The 19,384-nt window shown below is 35.8% G+C and overlaps 3 protein-coding genes across 8 annotated transcripts in view; 1 reads left to right on the top strand and 2 right to left on the bottom strand.

Moving 5' to 3' along the window:
• The first annotated feature begins 1,023 nt into the window (after positions 1–1,023).
• LOC105703951 (copper transport protein ATOX1 homolog) lies at positions 1,024–2,297 on the top strand. Of its 2 annotated transcripts, XM_012432771.2 has the most exons (4): positions 1,024–1,210; positions 1,268–1,343; positions 1,954–2,049; positions 2,137–2,297. In XM_012432771.2, the coding sequence occupies exons 1-4, from the start codon at positions 1,199–1,201 to the stop codon at positions 2,148–2,150; spliced, it is 198 nt and encodes a 65-aa protein (XP_012288194.1). In that variant the 5' UTR covers positions 1,024–1,198; the 3' UTR covers positions 2,151–2,297. The 2 variants fall into 2 exon arrangements, with proteins under 2 accessions (XP_012288194.1, XP_012288193.1); XM_012432770.2 differs by having other exon boundaries at positions 1,045–1,210; positions 1,954–2,297.
• Positions 2,298–2,495: 198 nt separating this feature from the next.
• LOC105703950 (POC1 centriolar protein homolog A) lies at positions 2,496–5,019 on the bottom strand. Of its 5 annotated transcripts, none has more exons than XM_012432768.2 (6): positions 4,898–5,019; positions 4,150–4,500; positions 3,733–3,943; positions 3,440–3,639; positions 3,064–3,354; positions 2,496–2,813 (listed from the first exon to the last, which is right to left on the bottom strand). In XM_012432768.2, exons 2-6 carry the CDS (start codon positions 4,492–4,494, stop codon positions 2,610–2,612), a joined length of 1,251 nt encoding a protein of 416 aa, XP_012288191.1. In that variant the 5' UTR covers positions 4,495–4,500; positions 4,898–5,019; the 3' UTR covers positions 2,496–2,609. The 5 variants fall into 5 exon arrangements, with proteins under 5 accessions (XP_012288191.1, XP_012288192.1, XP_012288189.1 ...); XM_012432769.1 differs by having other exon boundaries at positions 4,150–4,411; positions 4,880–4,960; XM_012432766.1 differs by having other exon boundaries at positions 4,150–4,497; positions 4,898–4,959.
• Positions 5,020–5,463: 444 nt separating this feature from the next.
• Positions 5,464–19,384, bottom strand: part of LOC105703886 (E3 ubiquitin-protein ligase MIB1) — a 212,088-nt gene continuing 198,167 nt past the window's right edge. The window contains exons 10-15 of the mRNA XM_012432641.1: positions 14,945–15,164; positions 13,591–13,901; positions 12,617–12,791; positions 11,771–11,936; positions 10,042–10,184; positions 5,464–9,905 (exon numbers count right to left, since the gene is read on the bottom strand). Coding sequence (XP_012288064.1) covers positions 9,765–9,905; positions 10,042–10,184; positions 11,771–11,936; positions 12,617–12,791; positions 13,591–13,901; positions 14,945–15,164 — 1,156 coding nt within the window. The 3' untranslated portion in view covers positions 5,464–9,764. The remainder of the gene's footprint in view (positions 9,906–10,041; positions 10,185–11,770; positions 11,937–12,616; positions 12,792–13,590; positions 13,902–14,944; positions 15,165–19,384) is intronic.

The raw sequence follows: 19,384 nt of genomic DNA, 5'->3' as shown, positions 1-19,384 counted from the left end.
CGTTTTGCTAGCTTTTAGATCTGTTCGCGATTTTTTTTTTTTTATTAATCCGACAAATCAGGAGATTGCCAAGCGTTCGAGACGTAGGGGGCTCTACCCGAAGAGACTTCAAGAGTCGAAGAGGCTATATGCCGAAGCGGCCCCTTAAGAAGAGGGCAACTACGATGGTCTTTCGTTCGAAAGAACGGACAATCATCATTTATTTGGCCACGTTGTCCCTCCTATATTTTTATACGTATTTTATCAGGATTAACGGGGAGAGACGGTGAACTATCGTTTTCACGAAATTTTCTCGAGTCTGCATTTAAGTATGATAAATATATTAGATTTTTGTCACGCCAGCTAATGTACAATTGAATACATTTTTACTGGATCAATTATACGAGATCGATGCACTGCGAAATATTATTGACTTTAATGGCAACTTTCGTAAGTTATTAGCTCTTGTATACCGTCTCTTTCTCGCTTTCCCAATGGATTCGTTTGTGCCTTTGTGTTCCCTTTCAGCTTTAGGTGGACCACTTCGGAGTATCTGGCAACTTCCTGGTGTTTCTTCAATGATCTGTTTTACCTGTATTTTTGTGCCCCTTTGCAGGTTTAGGTGGATCCCCTGGAAGCAGCCATTTTTGGTAAAATCATCATGAGCAGTTAATCGAAATCGAGCTTGCTGCAAAAATTGTATATAAAGTATAATTTAACTCTCAACACCCACGTTGTAGTTTTGCCTGCATCATTTGCGGATAAAATAAATAGGGTAAATGAAGTGTAAAGTCAAAGAGGACGCCCCGAATGTTTTTCCCTTACCATCAAAAGCGAGCAGTGTCGGTAAGCGTAGATAAGCGACCACCGTCAACTGCCGCATGGTATTACCCCAAAGAATACGTGAACCGCCAACGGCGACTGATAGATGGCACGGCCATCGTGAGTGCGCGAGCCCCTACCAGAAATTCGTTGCACCGCTCTTGGGGGGCAAAAAAGGGTGAAAGTTAACGTACGAAACCAGAGGGCAGCACAGAATGCGATCGCGAAACCCTGCCCGTGAGCAATCTCCCAACTTATCTCTGTAATCTCTTGGCAATGGTCGATATATTCTTACGTCCATGAAATACGTGGCAAACTGGTTCAGTTCAGTCAAAATTATTCAAACATCTTAAACTGTACACGGATATAGGCCATATTTATAAATTCGTGTCCTCAAATGGCAACTCAGGTATAACTTATGTTATTATATTGTGAGCGGTTCGGAATTGTAATTCATTTATTTCAGACGTATGTTTTTGACGTGGAGATGACATGTGAAGGATGTTCCAATGCGGTACAGAAAGTGCTTTGTAACAAGGCAGGTGAGGAAAATGTCAAAAGTATTAACATTTGTAAGAAAAATTACTATTTTTATATAGTGTTAATCTTCTCATGTTTAGTTATTGATAAGCTAATAAGCATTTCAATGTATTCTTTTTTCTTGATAATTTGTAGGTATCTTATTTTTTTTTAATCATATGTGTCAAGTATTAATTTAATTGTACTAATTTTCTGAGAGTGTCCGAATGTGGTGAAGTATTATGAAAGGATCAGTCTATATGTATCAAAATGTCAAAATATTTATTAAATTTCATTTCAAACTGGATGCACTAAATTGTTTTAAACTTCAGCATGTGATTAAGGTGGCCCTAAGGAAGAATGCGATGCTCACGAAATTTTATTGTTAAAATACATTTTTTTATTCCAAACTACAACCTAGGATGTGTTTTTTGAAAAATGAAATTTCATGAGCATCACATTCTATTTCAGGGGCTCCATAATCACGTGCTGAAGTTTCAAATGATTTGCTGCACCCAGTTTGGGAAAAAGTTTTATAAATATTTTGATGTTTTAATATGTATAGAATGGCTTTTTTGTAGAACCTTACATGTGATAGCAGAGTGAATTAATTTCAACGCTTTTGCTTTGTAGGTATAGATAATGTTACTGTCGACCTCCCAGGAAAAAAAGTATTAGTTACTTCTACATTATCTTCGGATGAAATTTTGAGTTATATTAAGAAGACTGGTAAATCGTGTACATTCGTAGGAATTAATAAGTAATACATTTTACAATTGGTAAGAATATATGGCAACACCTGAATTTTACTTTCAGGCAGCTTTCAATGAATATATGAAGATCTATATTATATTTGCAAACAGTTTACAATGCAGTAGATACGAAATTTATAACTGAGTGTACTATGTGATATAATGTACAAAACTAAGCAAAAGAATATGATTTTCCAAGATTAAATGAGAGAATTTATTCTATAATTACGCCATTAATTATGTCAACGTTAGTAAATATTTATTGAATAAATGTATCTGTATATAAAATTCTGCTTCACACCCGATAGAAAGTGTGGTACTAAATGAACTATTTATGGCAAGTTCATTATGATAGCGCTCATTCTTTCCTACAGCAGTAAATATCTTCTTTTAACAAAGATGGTAAATATCACTTCTCTTCTCTTTAACAATTACTTTTTAATCTCCTTTTGTTGCACAGATAAACGTTTATTTATGGTTGCCACAATGTCATTCAGTGTATCTATTCAATTATCAAATATCTCGATGGTACTATGACTAGGTGATCTTGTACGTAGATCTAGTTCCATGTTCACAAAGTGAAAGAGTAGCCACACGACCTCTGCCTGGATTTCTCATGTTCCGCATATTGATCACCTCCGCATCCACTTCATCGCGAGGCATGTCAGAAAATGGTCCAGTACAAGTTCTTCCATGAAGTGAACGTTCAATACTCAATTCGTCAATATATGTTGAAAGAGACTAAACAAAAGAGAAAATTGAATTCATTCCAAACATATTTTTTCCTACCAGTATTGAGCATCCAAAATTGTATTTTATTGACCAACAGTTTGTATATTTTTACTGATAACATTTGTAGAAAAATTAACCTTATTTATGGTTATGTCCAAAGATACAGCAAAATTTAGAGTATTTTTTTGCAAATTACAGAAAAAGTGCATTTTAGAGTGTGATACAGAAATGATAAAAAGTTTCTTGCTTTTATAATTACCTCAGATTCATCTTGTTCGTGAATTTCTTGTTGACCAATGAAATCATTGTCAATTGTTGATTCGGAAGAAAGTTCACTATCTAACTTCAATTTCGCATTACATGGTATTAGCCTTCGTGGAATTTTTCTGATAACATCATCTTTATCAAAATTAGATTTCCACATGAACAATTGTTTGTCGGATCCACCGGAAATAAAATGTTCACCACATGTAGAAAATTGAATTGCTGTGACTCGTCCAGAATGTCCCTTCAGTGTATAAATTGGCCGACCTTCTAATAGGTCAAGAATCTGTAATTTTTTAGTAAACATCATATTAGCAAAAAATAAGAAAGCTGGTAAAAGTAGATGTTAATAAATCAAATATAAAATGTACCTTCATTGTTGAATCCCACGAAGCTGTTAACATGAAGTTTCCATTAGGATGAAACCTAATTTTACTAACAGGTCCTTTGTGGCAATCGTAATGTTGATATAAACAAGCAGTCCTCAAATCATACACTTTTATGCTGCCTCCAATGTTTGCCGTGCCAATAGCAGCTCCACTTGGATGGAATTCCACATCAGAAGCTGCCTCTAATAAGTTCATATTGTTATCGGTCAAATGTTAAAATTAATATTTAGTTAAAAGCCATCTACATGGCCTGTATTCTTTAAAACAATGTTAACCTTTTACTTCATGAAATGTCTTGACATTTCGACCGCTGACTGTATCCCATAATTTAATTTTTTTATCATCACTACAAGACACAACCAATCTCCCATCTGGTGAAAATTTTGCAGTATTGACCCAGTTTGTGTGGCCCATGAATGACGTAAGAAATTTTTTTCGAGATAATACCCATAATTTAATACTTTTATCATTGGAAGCCGTTATAAGCTAAAATTTAAATGAAAGATGATACTTTTTTTTTAAATGCTATGAAATTTTAAGAAAGTATAAATTATAATGTTATTGGTAAATATGCTGGAAAAGTATAGTCAATAATATATCAAACAATTTCTCATAATTAAAATTTATTGACAATTCCTCAACATATTCTATGTATAATTTTTAACTATACATATGTAACTCAGTAAACTTACCTTTTTGCCATCAGGACTAAATCGAACTGATCTTACTGCACCCATATGGGAACCAAAATTTAACGAGTGCCCTCGAATTTTAGGTACCCATATTCTAATGGAGCGATCATTTGACACACTGGCAAATACTTCTCCCGATGGAGCATAAGCTACATCTAGAACTTGATCTTTGTGTCCCGAAAATCGATATGCCCTTGTAGAATCCCCAAAGTTCCACACAATTATTGTGCGATCCAAACTGCTTGATATAATTTGGTTTGAACTTGGATGAAAGGACAAACCAGTAATGTCATTTTTATGACCCTTAAAATGTCTTTCGACAGAAGGATCACAAGTATATGCCATTTTCTACTAATAATATTAAATTAATTAGAAATAGTTAATCAAGTAAAAGGAAATATATATGGTAAAGATTATATTACTAAATAATGACATTTAGTGGAACCTTTTCGAATTATTTCCACTTTTTACATACCAGTGGATAATTATAATAAAACTATGGAGTTTACAGTTTCTACTTAAAATATCATTTGTAATAGGATGTAAATATTTTTAACTGGTAGTAAATGAAACTCTATAATTAATATTTTTTTTCATAATATTCATTGCTCTTTAACTTGAACTTCGAAGGGCATTGAAAAGAAATGTTATTTAAACAAAGAAACTTAAAGTATATAAATTAAAAAAAAATTAATGTTTTCATAAATTCTCGATATTCTTGGTAACTTACGGTATGTTTTACAGTTACCTTCTTCAATTTTATGTTACCAGATGTTACTGAGACTTTTCGACATAGATGAGCAGAGATGAGTTGAGAGATTGCTCACGGGCAGGGTCGCGCGATCGCATCCTGTGCTGCCCTCTGGTTTCGTACGTTAGCTTTCATCGTTTTTGCCCCTAAAGGCGGTGTAACGAATTCTGGTAGGGGCTCGCGCACTCGCGATGGCCGTGCCATCTATCGGTCGCCGTTGGCGGCTCACGTATTCTTTGGGGTAATACCATGTGGCAGTTGACGGTGGTGGCTTACCTATGCTTACCGGCACTGCTCGCTTTTTATGGTAAGGGACAAACACTCGTGGCGCCCTCTTTGACTTTACACTTCATTTGATCGTGTCATCACTTCGAGTACGCGAGTAGGGACTACCAGAAATTCGTTGGGCCGCCATTGAGAGCAAGTACGCGTTCTCCATAGAAAAGGTTCTTTCGTTCAAATTGAGGCGTCGTACTAGTGGATACGATTTTTTCAGAGGAAATATAGAGTTTGAAGCTTTTGTGAAGGGCCCATGACTTTTTCAATGAATAAATGTACCTATATATACATATATTGTTTAACATGCCAGCCATATTGATTTATTCGTTAGGGTTGTTACATAAAAGCCTTACGCTCTAGTTCATATTAATAATTGTACATGAAAGTTTTTAGGTAACTTATTAATAGGATGGCAAATTAAATTCCATTTAGAGATGTACATTAAACAGAAGTAGTATTTCTTAAGTTATATGTAGTGTCAAGCATGTGAATCTATTGCTATTCATATCATTTTCTCAGTGCAGTTTGACATTCTTCTTCATTGGGTTAATTGTTTTCTTTGCGAATGTAGTTCTTTTTTTTTTGTGATGTGATTATTCCAAATTATTATTAGAAAACAAACATACATGGAGCGTCACTATTTAATCTTCAATTATTGGTAACTATTTTCAGTAAAAATGAAGAAATTAACAAGGGGTTATTCACTTAGGAAATCATGGATTTTAATGCTTGAAATAGTGTGGAAATCAGCTGAAAATCGCAAGCAGAAATCATTGGAAATGACCGAATAATGTTACAATTTTAAGGCCAAACATGAAATCAAACGCAATTGGCTCTTAAAGGAGGAAATTGTTTTCACTGATTTTTAAGTGAATAACCCCTCAGAAATTATAAATTTTATTTCTTCACCGTAAAACTGTATAAAGCATTAGCTTTAAATGCAATATTAAATAGGACACTACTTTGATAAAATAGTATGACATGCAGTGTACAATAACATACGACAGTATAAGAAAAGACATGAAAAGAATGTATGTTTTTTGAATAGTTATTATAAGAATATTAGAAAATGAAGATTGTATGTTACCTTTTCTTGGTTGGAAGGGATTCACTTTACATCTTCTTGCGAAATAAAAGATATTTGCAATGGTGTACATAAGTCATACGATTTTGTTAACGGAAAACGTTTTCAATTAAATGTGAATGGTTAATGATAGCATTTTCTCCCTAAATTACCCAATTGAATCAGAAACGCATTGCAGTTGTTATTTCATTAATTTGGAAGCGATAACATTGCTTTCGTCAATGATGAAAACCTATCAGCGATATAGGGTCTGTAGGACATGTATTATAATTAAACCGCGAATTTGATGCATATTCCGAACGTGAATTCTGTGACAACTAAGCGTGGCGATAGAGATGGATTATAATGGACCAAAATGGATAGGGCTACTGTAGCTATGAGCAATGCCTTAATAGAATCGCTGTAGAGTACTGCACTTTGAATTAGAGTGGCTGCTTAATCAAGACAGATTCTGAAAATTAAGAGTCTTCCTTTTAAGAAATATTTTCATAAATTTTGGAATCGCTCTTTTCTAGAGCTTTATTAAATTCTACAGTCTCATTACATTTTGAAATTTCAGATTGATTCTTATGAGGAATATTGGGATTTGCTTATGTGGTTGTTGATCGTAGAGCGAAGGACCCTTTTACTGTGTACAACCAAATGGAGAAAGAAATTAATTTCTCTTTTAAAAATGTTCTCTATTTTAGTTTTGAATAAAGTTATTCAACATGGAGATTCTGAAAAATTTGAAGGCTAAATGGAATTTGATTTTGCAATCTATATAGAGTGTAACAGAATTTGCGGTCATTATTTATACAATGCTATCCTTGTTGAAAGTCCAGTCAACGGTCAATAGATTTGTACTATTTCTTTATATTCGCGTTCCGCTAATCAACGCGACTATTTTTAAATTAATTATTACAAGAAAACTATACCCCATAAAAAAAATTGTGCAAGACATTTCTATTCCATTTTCAATAAGAACAACATGTAAACCGTAACTACGAATTCTGTTACACCTTGTTTAGGGATGCGTATTTTTTAACCCTTTGCATTCCCAATTATTGAGATGTCGAGTCACACTCGATAAATGAGTGCAAAGGGTTAATGAATGTTAAATGTAGAATGTTAATAAACTTGTCTGAATCTGAAGTTTGAAGAACATGTAGCATGAATTTCAAATAAAATCGAGGTGGGAAGTCTTTAATTATTCCTTGTTATCGTTCAGTTATCGTGCGCGCGATTTACGATACCAGTTTAATAATAAATTCAACGTTCTTTTCCAATATCCGTCAGAAATGTGACATTTTGCAATTGTAAACTAATTTTGTCAAAATGAAGTCGTAGGAATGATGTTGTTATGTTTTCAGTACATAATTTGCCGCGAACATTTAATTACTTTCGGAATCCTTTATCTGAAGACCGTAAATTCATTCTCAGTAAGCTATTTGCATCAAGAGTCCGTTTCAGACAATAATCTTTTACATTAAAAATTGATAGCCATCAAATTCGCGTTGTAGTCTTATTATAATTGGATTATAATCTTATCATGAAAGGATTACAATACTTATGTTTATGTGAACAACATACCATAACCTTATTGCTAATGCACGAACATAATTCGCATCTATTGTGATGACGAAAACGCATATTAGTCACCTAGCACTATAGTACGTTAACTATTTTTCTTAGGATTGCAGAACTTCGTTTAGTTTGCTTAAAATGAAATAATAAATTCGGAATAAACTAAAAGCCCTTTCATGGTATTGACCATAGTGCATAGTCGATCATAAGGCAGAAATTGCTTTTTGTTTTACTTGATTGAAGAATTTAATCAAATTTAATAATGCCCGTATTAGTTAAGTTACAATCATTTCAGAAGTTAGTAAAATATATGTAACTATGAAAACATGAGGTCCGATACAATGGAAACAAAAATAGTTTGAAGGCGTTGAAGCAACCGAATAACAATATCCATTGAAGTAATAGAATAACTGCATCGAATGTGAGTTTCTTGAGTATCCATTTTATTATTTCATATGAAAATCATTATATTTATTTCAGCGTGTTTCATACATTTTTTACATCATCTAATTTTCGAATGAACTGACAAAATTATAGATTCAATAAGTCTGCAACCCTGATTTTTACGAAGATCCGACATCCAATAAATTCCCACACCCATGCATGATTAAAATTAAGTGTAACATCAAATGTGATAGTTGACCCATAAAAACCATACAATAAATCAAGAAACATCCGTAGATGTTCATTGTGTAAATAAGTTGCTCGACTAATACAAAATAAGAATAATTTTAAAAATACTGTTTTACATAACGATTACGTTAATAATTGAGACAATTAAAGTTAGAATGACGCCAGTTTTTGGCTTTCCTTCGGCAGATACGCATTGTTAGAATATTTGGAACCATGTCATTGATGGAATACTATGTATTGCAATATTGATCATCGTTTTTCGTAATGTCCAGGTCCTTTAAGCCTAGCACGGATATTGTTCTTCATTAGGAGTAATGTAATAATGTGCATAATACGTCCGTGGAACTATAAAGCAACTGGAATTAATTTTTAATTCATTAAACTGGATTTGTTATCAGCTGATTCAAATATCAACGTAATTATCGTCAGAACTTGCGGTTCAGATTAACTGTATATACCGTTTAAGGAGCAGAACTTGTTTTAGGAAAATTTATATGCCTTTCACACATATGTTAAATTTTTGTCGGAATACTTCCAGTTAAAGATCTTAAATATGACACCACTGTTATGCACTAGTTAATTCAATATGTTCAATTCAAGAAAGTAATAAATACATGTTTGTACTTTTCGCGTCTCAGAAATGTTACTGTGCCATAAACCATACAGAATGCAATTAAATCCTTATTATATGGCAAGCACATTGACGCATTTGTTTTGTAACAGTGATATCGTATCTGCATTTTGTTACTCTGTAATGAACCGAATCATCTATTGTGGAAGATCGTTTTCTATTGCAAGTACACGCGCACTCTTTTGTTTTGAAAGTATACACAAAGATATGGAGCCTAACCGGTTTAACTTAAAAAGAAATTATGTTTAACATTTCACAGAATTTAGAATTTATATTTGAGAATTTATAGCTTTTAAAAATATTAAATAATTAATGCTCAATAATGTGCCTCCTGCTATAGACGAATACATTAGATGATTCAGTTCTTGTCAAATATATGCCATAGTATTCTGGAACGTTAAGGAACTCGTTCATATGCATACATGCCAATATTGCGGAACGGGTTAAGCGTTACATAATGTTCAATACATGATTCATTTCATTTGTCCGATGAGTTAAGTATACGGAAGATTTAGTGCAGTCATTAGACTGTTCACAGATACAGAAATCGGCTGTAAATGGATTGCATTTCATTAAACATTAAAGTACGTTGAAGGTGTAAACTGTCTTTCCTGTCATGCCGATTGCTTGAATTCTCGTAACTTTAATGTGGTCATACACATTCTGTCTTATTAATACAGTAGAATTCGCTTGTCCACTGCTTTACGACAAATCGGGCACTCAGACATACGATCACCGCACATTTGGCAGGTGCCGTGACCGCAGAGAAAGATCATGTTCTTCAAGCGATCCAGGCAAACGGGGCACATGGTCTGAAAGGAACGAATATCCAAATTATTCCAAAACACCTCAGCAATTCTTTAAATACGTTTCTTATGGTAAATTAGTTTTGGAGAGTGTTTAGGAAATGTAGCTATATTGTTTAAATGTGTCGTAAACATGCTATACCTGCTCTTTGATGTCTTGTAACTGTTGTTGTAATTTTTGTATGTCACTACGAGATGTGTCTCGGCTTCCATTATTCATTAATGCAGCTTCACCTCCTTCGGTGTTTGATGGAGCAGATTCTTCTTCGGGAGCGGCTTTTACCTCTGAGGATGTACGTGGGCATAAGAAAAATAAGAAAAAATATATTACATTAGTATAATTGTCTGCATCAAAGTATTTACTGCAAAGCCAGCTTTGCGGTTTCCACATAAAAGTGAAGCAAGATCTGATATAAATATCCTGTAAATAAGGAAAATTATGAATCCTCGGTTGTTGCACCGTTTCACCGAAGTACGGGGGATTGCGAATTATGTAACTTTTCATTTATACCTTGATTACATCGTTATTTTACTCATTTCTATCTTATATTTATAAAAAACAGAACATCTTGGCGTATAACAAATTTATCAATGATGGTAATCAAACGCATAATTAATTGTACCTTATCTGCTATTTATCAGTGCTATAAAAATGATAAAGATCATACAGTACATATTCCCATCACTTTCATTGTGTTAATTATGGTATAGCAATATATTATTTTTTGAAATCAGGGGTACCAGTATTTGAATAGTATTCATTTTCTAGAGATTAAAATTAGAGTATACCCCATGATCAACATTTTCTAAAATACCATATTAATCTTATTTTCAACTCGGCATAAGAGAGTAAAAGGTTAATACAATTAGATCTTTACTATGCCGTTTTAGAAGTATGTGATCAGCAGTGTAAATGTAGGTCAGAACGCATACATATATTGCGACAATTTTCCATTTATATTGATTTGGTCATTGATGATGTTACAATTATGCAAGACGATATGAGAATGTAACAACTTTCAGTGTAGTGCCAGGTATTAAAGGCTAAGAGTATCATGGTTTTACAAATATCTTAGTAAAAAAAACTTAATAAAATTACTATTTTATATGCGTGGAGTTAAAGTTACAGTAAATTTGTTTCAACGAGTGGACATCGACTATCGCATAAACAAAAAAGACAATTACTTTATCAAAATATAGCTATCCTATTTAATGGTTGTGATTGACGTGGCACATCGACAATTTCGTTAACGGGATATGTCTGTTGACTGTTAAATCTGGCTAAGACTGGCTACATGACAGTCGATTGGATCAGATCAGATCAGACCAGATTAGTTCCGGCAGGAACAAATGTATTACTTTTTTCGGGCGTGGCTGCACTGCACCCGAATTCGATCCGATTTGACGGATATAGGGTTGCCATGTCTGTAAGAAGTAATACATTTCTTTCTGTCGAATCTGATCTGATCTAATCTGATCTGATCTGATCTGATCTGATCTAATCTGATCTAATCTGATCTAATCTGATCTAATCTGATCAGATCTGATCTAATCTGATCTAATCTGATCTAATCTGATCAAATCTGATCAAATCTGATCAAATCTGGTTTGGTCTGGTCTGGTCTGGTCTGGTCTGGTCTGGTCTGGTCTGGTCTGGTCTGATCTGATCGGCTATAAGCGAGTCACATCCTAAAGGTCTTTATACTTATCGTTATACTAGTGTACTCCTTTACCCTTTGAGTACGAACGCTTTTGACCTATGGGCGAAATTCATTAATGATAATTAATTAAACCAAAAACGTTATTAAACCAAACGTCGGACGCTTTTAGTAGGCAAAGGATTAATGTACGCAAGTAACTTTCTGAATTACCTTCTTCGCCGTAACAGATGGACATCGGTACCATGTGTTGAATTTGTGCACGACATTGGACACATTTTTTCATCAAAGCAGCACAGCTTTCACAAGCGCACATATGACTGCAAGGGCGAAAAAGTACTCCGGCCTTGCGATCGGAGCAAACTACGCATTCCTCGATCTGAAAGGAAAGATAGGGTAAAATAAAAAATTACGTAAGGAACTGAAAGAAACTTTGTAGGATATTCCACTAGAAACAGAATGTATTATTATCTCTTCTGCTTTTACCAATATGGACAAACGTTTTAGATATGATTTACATATCTCTAACAGATACAATTCATGGAATTAAAAAAAAATTAATTAAATTATGTATAAAACATTGCATGGTTAAAAGTTAGCGACATGTTTTGAGTCTGAGTTTGCACCCTGTATACCATGTAGTGCCTTGAGAAATACTGGGAAAGTGTAATGTTGCAAAATTAGTAACATTGTTGACAAGTTTTATAGAGTGCTTGATGTTAGCTCGAGGAGGTATTCTTGAGTGATATAAAGTCTCAGAATTGAATTAATTTGGTCTGCTATTTTACAAAAAGCATTATTTAAAATCTCGATTTCTACATATTTCAAAGTCAGCCCTTGTCCGATTGCCATTTTCTGACACTACGCGCTCAGAAGAATCTTGACTATACTTAATCATTTGAAATTACACAAATCCACCATTTTTAGTCGATTATGAATATGAATCAATTAATTATAACGTGACAATGTTGTTCACATTTTCTAGAACGTTTTAAAAAAAAATCATTGGACACGTTCTGGTACATTGTCAAGCACATCGTAAAAATATATTGCTCTCACCTTAGTTCTGGAAAGCACATTCTCCCTGCAAATCAGGCACTTTTTCACCCTGGGAGCACATACGTTACAGCAAGTAACATGGCCGCAAGGTCCGAAGAGTACCTCCCTTTTTCTATCGGAGCAGACTAGACATTCGTTTATGGTAGCCGATGGCGGTGGAGGTGCGATTTCATGCCTACCAAAATACGAATATTAATATCACCATGTTGAGCAATAAAGTTCTATTCATGTGTTCGTGAAAATATATGATAGAAAATTGAACTTATTTATACACTAAAACGACTGAATTTTTATGTGCACGGACCTAAAGAGTTATTTACAAATAATTCATCTCTAACAAATGTTCGTTAAGGCTAACGAAAAAACATCGAAAAGATCATTTACAATAGATAAGTGCTGTTTCGATGTACAATATAAATATTTGCTAATCAACGTAATACTTCATTTCGGGTTAAATGAACATTTAATTGCTGTACATTTTGCTTTTACGGGAATGTAAAATATACGATGTATTTAAATTGTTTTGATGTTTTACACTCATCTCTTTTGATGTTAACCCTCAGCTCATGTCGGAAGGTTTTTTGTGTCTGGCCGAAATCTGTTATCCGTATTATCTCCAAAGATTCTTTTAACTTCAATCCGTTTAAGCGATTATTCAAATATTGCTTTTTCTCTTCTAAGTCGATGTTTCCAGATCTAGGAGGTTCAATGAATATTTCGATGCAAATTGATCTCATTTACAGAATTTCAACGTTATTTAGTAAACCCGGAACACGAAGGATCCATGAACGTGAGCTACGTTAATCGAAAACCGCGACATGAACCGAGGGTTCAATTCATCATTCATGTTCAATCGATGTTAATTAAACTTCCAAAACGAAGTTCAATTAGTTCTGCCCTGCCCGTGTACCACGGTAGGTACTAGAAAGTGAACGAATTCGCGATATGTAAATGGAAGGAATATGCAAACTAACGATTCTTTATCTTTGTGGCAAGTCGTGAGAGTCTTGCATAAGTTGGGATCCGGGCAGAGGTCCAACGGCGTCTGGCCTTTCTTGTTCTTGAGTTCGAGATCGGCGCCGTGAGCGGCCAGGAAGCAGGCGATAAAGGAGCTGCTCTTCTTGTCTTGCCCCTGAGCTCCAAGGCCCATCAGAAGACGTTCCACGTCTTGTACGTCTTGTAACTGACGCAATTGCGATAGAGTGTGGTAACGAAGAGCCTCGTGCAGCGGCGTGTCACCGTCCTTATCGGCGACGTTCAAATTCGCGCCTTCGCGCACCAATAGCTGAAACATTTGCGATTATTTTATTTACTTTAGTTAGATCATCTTTACGCTGGCGGAAATAGAGATAATGTACGAAAATAGGCATAACAGCGCACAATGTAATAAACGTAAATATTAAAATAAATATAAGTAACATGAGGACAGAGAGTGAGAAACAAATGGTTGAGTGGGAAAGGGAGAGTGGAATGATGATATTAATTTATATACATTACGTTATCGCATGCTTTAGATTTTAATGCTGCAATTTACCCTGCGCATTGAAAGTACTCATGATCACTGTGTGACGTTTGGATCGATGATATAAATACATATCCTGTGTAATTGTGACTTGGACTCGATTATGTATCGTTGACCCTTCACCGATTAGGATTTTTAACCACTTGGAGCGGTTTGATCTCATTACTATTAGGAGTTAGAGAGCGTAACATCGTTCGTGCAAAGCCACACCTGAGTTAGGAACTCCCCATGCCTCACCTTGTACAGGATGTTAGTAACTTACTGTTGTTATTTTGTTTAGCGTAATACGTAGATGGTGATAGAAATGTAGTTTCCTTTTCTTATGAAACACATCAAAGTGCGTCTGTAACGTATTTTTTTAATACTGATAAATTAGCATTTCTTTTTAATTATTTTAATCCTTGACATAACGTCAACCTACTTCATTATAATAATTACAGTTCCTATTAGTCACAAAAAATGGAATCATGTCACCCATCATACCGGAAATATTTCATGTATTTGGAATTTCAATGATGTAGCAGCCAAATCATTAATTTTTTAAAAATTATACTTGAAACAATATATTGAAAGATTAATAAAAATATACTAAAAAGCATTAAGTTGTAGTTATGTTTTTACGGGAAAGAAAGGCATAAAAGTGACCTATTTTTTGAAGCTCTAGATGAGAATGCCCCCTCAAGTAGGACATAATTAATAGTACCCATTCGTTAATAATGACCTGACAATTTTTAGTCAGGGAATTAAACGCTGTACAGTTTGCGATAAATTGGAGAGTACCTACTGCGGTAAAAAGGGTTTCTTACCCGGACGATCTGCGTGTGCTGTCGTTCAACGGCGAGATGAAGGGCCGTTTGTAGATTGACGTTCTGTAGGTCTAGGTCTGCCTTTCCAGATCGTGCCAACTGCTCGGCTACTTCCACGTGGTTGTTCAGAGCCGCGAGGTGGAGTGCCGTATATCCATCGTCCTTCTTTTCGTCGACTATCCACGGGCGAGGAAGTTTAGACAGCAGGACTCGCATAGCGCTGCAATAATAAGCAAAGATACTTATGTTCATTTTTTTAGATCAAGTGCCATTTTACGGAACGCAGCTTATAATAGCAGTTTTACATGGGCGTTACGACAATAGAAACTGTGTCGAGTTTAATCTTACACCAATGTTGGTTCCTTGATGGTATTTATTTATTGACCTTTAACGTTTACAAATGAACTATAAAAGAGAAGAATCCTTTATTAAAATTTTCATTCAAGTTTGAAGAACTTAATACATATGATAATTACACATTAGGTACAAACATTGCTGGTGAACATAATATCTCCTGGTTATGGATAATGATCATGTGGCCGTTTATCCGGGAAAATGTTCTCCTTCGGGAGGTTGCCGTATGTCGGATACGTAGAATTTTTTGACCGTAGAAGTTAAGGAGCTCGATAATGACCTTGTTCATAGGACCAACGTCTTCTTTCGAAGAGGGACAAGACACGCCTTGAAAGAAAATGAGACAATCCAATGTGCAAAGCGATGCACAGACTTTTAGAGCGTCGCTAGACATCGCCCATTATGGGTTGTGTGTCACTCATCCGAGTGAGAAATAACATTTTTCTTACCTCCCACCGAATTCGATACCAATGCCATCTAGTGGTTGAAGTCATCGTCCCCGCTTTGGTGGTCAGCACCGTAAATATGTGTCTTCTACATCGTTCATGACGGTATTTCATCGTATATTCCACGGATGATTTTCATAAAATGTACAGAAAAATTCGTTTCTTTTTCATTTTAAAACAATTAATGGATTCAAGAGAAGTAGTTATTCAAAAATCACTCCTGCGAGGAAAACAAATTCCAATTTTAGTAATGCTACAGTTGTGTTGTGCAATGAAGTTCGTGTATTAGAATTCTGCATATGATACCTAGGAAATTGTATATAACGGGTTGCATTTAAAACTCGTATTATTATTTTAACTTTTAAGTAATATTAACAGTAGAAGTCATTTGAGCGCCAGTACTCTAGACATTATCTGACTATAAAAAACGATGATATGGAAGAATTACATCAAACATGTATTGAATTTTTTATAGTTCAAAGAAATAGGACACTATTATACTCATAATACTTCTTCTTTATTTATAAGAAAAACGCTTTTTTTTCACACAGAATACACTTTTTTAATTCATTAAATGCTAGCCAGCATAGCAGATGGAAAGTGATTCGAAATAGGAACAAAATAAAAAAGCGTCCCGAAGGAATAACGAAATAAAATAAAAAACACATATGCTGCTGCTGCGTAATTATTCTTTACTTTTTTACGACTCTTTTTCAAGCCAAACGGGAATAAAACTGGCTAATAAAAGAGGACGAAAGCGTACGCGTATTACTTCTTCTTCCTACGCGCTTTGTCGTTTTTCCAAGAAGGCGTTAAATTTTCCAATTCCACTACATAGGCGCATTCTTTCCGGCAGAACTATTTGTGTGGGTCCGAAACCTTGAAGTATGATTTATTGTTCTGTCCAGAGTGACACTTTGTTAGAATTCTGGAGTCGTTTAAAAGGAGTTGTAAGGGAAAAGCAAAGTTTCTCCTCCTTTCGAATCCACATTGACATTTGATTGGACGGCAGAATTTGGAGAAAGCAAATGTGGTGTCACTGGCTTAGGGTGATACGGCGCAAACGATCGCGATGGCGTTGGACCCTTTCGGTGAATTAACGAACTTTTGGAAGTTCGATGATTCACCGGAGAGTCCGGAACGTATCGAAGAAGGTAATGCATGGCTTCGGGGGGATTGTCTGCGTTTAGTTTTCGCAAACAAGCCATAACTCGCGTAATGTACCGTCCTAATTCAAATGTATACCCCTAGGGCTGCCTAACGAATACAAGTGAGTGTCAAAGGAACCACCGAAATCCATTCTTGCGGGATTACATGGCCGGAATTAAGTTCGCACGGCTTGGTGACGAAGCTGTTTTCCTACATGTACGGACTATACCTCATCACGTATATGTACGATTCCTATTTCCCTTTAAACAAGATGTATCATCTTTCGGTAAATGTTTGCTCTTCTCATCCTTATTAGGTGTCACCAAGTAGCTTGTCCCCGTCATTACACCAATGATGGATACATTCGAAGGTGTTATTACAAATTTGAAATACAGGTGTTTGCACCGTTGAGAATAAAATTTGTTTATCCATAGGAAACAGATGGCTAAAATTTCTGTTTGGAAAATTGTTTAATCATTTAATAAATGCAGTACCTATGTCACGTATGATCGAAACGAAAAAGAGTTGCAGTCAATTATAATTTTGCGAATCTCTTTTATCTTTAATGGGTTTTTTGATGACATCTAATATTAGATTACTCTAATACACTCTTCGTGTAACTTTTGAATTGAAAAATCCAAAATCCATTGCACGAAGTTTATATTTTCAAGATTACACTTTCTTTAAGAAGACGAATCGGGTCGGTTTTATTTGAAAGATCATTTACGGAAGAAATATCCCGATGGGTCGAAAGAACATTTGTCACGTGTCACGTAACATTATGCCTGGCTCATTAACTGCCTCAGTCGAAGACGTGCATTCGCGAGGCGTGTTTAAAAGATCTCCCCCTCCGAGGGGGTGTTGCCCCACGGACCGGACGCCAGGTCTTAAGGGTTGCATCCCCCCCGGCAGCGGGCAGCTGTCGTTAACGTGGCCTTTTCAAGTCGAAGACCTCGAGGAATGAGCCACGCAATGAGCAAGGAGGCAGATACGCACATGTGGCGACCGTACACATGTTTAGCACCGGCACCTAACTCCGAGGTCCCCAACAGGGCCGCACTGCTCATACTTTCATGGTGTTCCCGGGTGCCCCCAGTTCTTACTCTCGATAGAAGGACACTCTAAGTAATTTGAACAAGAGTCATTTTTATCGATGCTCAAATTCCTTAAGAGGATCCCTGATTGCCCGGAGACTGCGGAGAAAAGGCACTTAATGCAGATATTTGGCAAGCGGTAATGATGTAATAACACTTAATGCCGTTGGGAATTCACCCGCAATTGGTGGGGTAATCAATTTATAGTAATTAATGCAAGGATAATAACATTCGAGGGTGTATGCATATTCATGTTGGCAAAGGAAACCGAGCGGACTTGCCAGCTCCTCATTGGCAAGGAAATATCTTACGAATTCCCGCACATCGAGAATTCGGTTCAGTTTCCTCCTCAGTACTTCCCTCTTCGATGTTTTCTTTTTTTATACCTAAATACAATATGTTGTTACGGCAGTCCTGCACGAAGAAATATTATGCCGTTGCAAATTCAATTGATTGGTTCGCTGATGCCACGGAGTAAAGTAGCTGTACGGTTCTTCCCGTCCACGTGCACTCCAGCGAGTTTGTTAATCGTTCTTCGGCCGCGCCGAGTGCACAAAATCAGTCCGCTGTCACGAGACTATTTGTTGTTTAAGTACTTAAAATTAATGGGAATACTTGCGTGGCGGGTGCAAACTTTAGTTTTCCGAGTCCACTCGATGGAGTCTTCTCGACATCATCTTGAGGAACGATAATCACGTAACGAAAAGTCTTTCCGAGAAGTGGAAGTTCCTGTGGAAAAAACCTACAGATTACAGTGTTTCCAGACCTTCGGGATGTCTTTCCTCTTTGACTTAGAACTTTAAAGTGCTTCCCTCGTGATCTCTGGGGAATGGATCTGCGATTAGGTGAAACAGCCTGCCAGTCCTACCTTGGGAAATCGGGCGCAGAGGAAACCAAGGGGAAACTCTACCGCCTTACGATGTCGCTTACTTTTAACGAGATATATTGGCTCTTAGACTCAAAATGTCATTGCGAAGAAAGGAATCGATAGACCTAAAGAGGTTTCACCCAGTACACCCTACGAGACATCTTTACGTCGACGTCATCGAGCATCTTATCATAACGTTTCTTCATTTCATTCGTGTACCACGTTACGTAGTTTTAAACTTACCACGTTTAAAATGTAATGTAGTTTCAAGTTAAAGAATGAAGACTGAAAAAATGTACTTCCCAACATAGTTTTTGGGTTTTAATTTTTTATACATAAACGAAGTTGCAAGAAATTATGTCAAGTACCATCAAAGGCGTGGGACACGATTAAGAATGTACGACAAAATTAAGATCGATGTTAAGAAAATATTGGTCAATTTACCCGGTAGGACAACTTGCCCCGGTCTCCCCTAGTCAGTAATGAAAGGGCCACTCCGAACGACTCACCCGAGTCCATGCGTTTACTC

Source organism: Orussus abietinus, unplaced genomic scaffold (genome assembly GCF_000612105.2).
Source record: "Orussus abietinus isolate OABI.00-Male unplaced genomic scaffold, Oabi_2.0 scaffold32, whole genome shotgun sequence".
Taxonomy (NCBI): domain Eukaryota; kingdom Metazoa; phylum Arthropoda; class Insecta; order Hymenoptera; family Orussidae; genus Orussus; species Orussus abietinus.
This window is presented reverse-complemented; position numbering and strand designations above follow the sequence as displayed.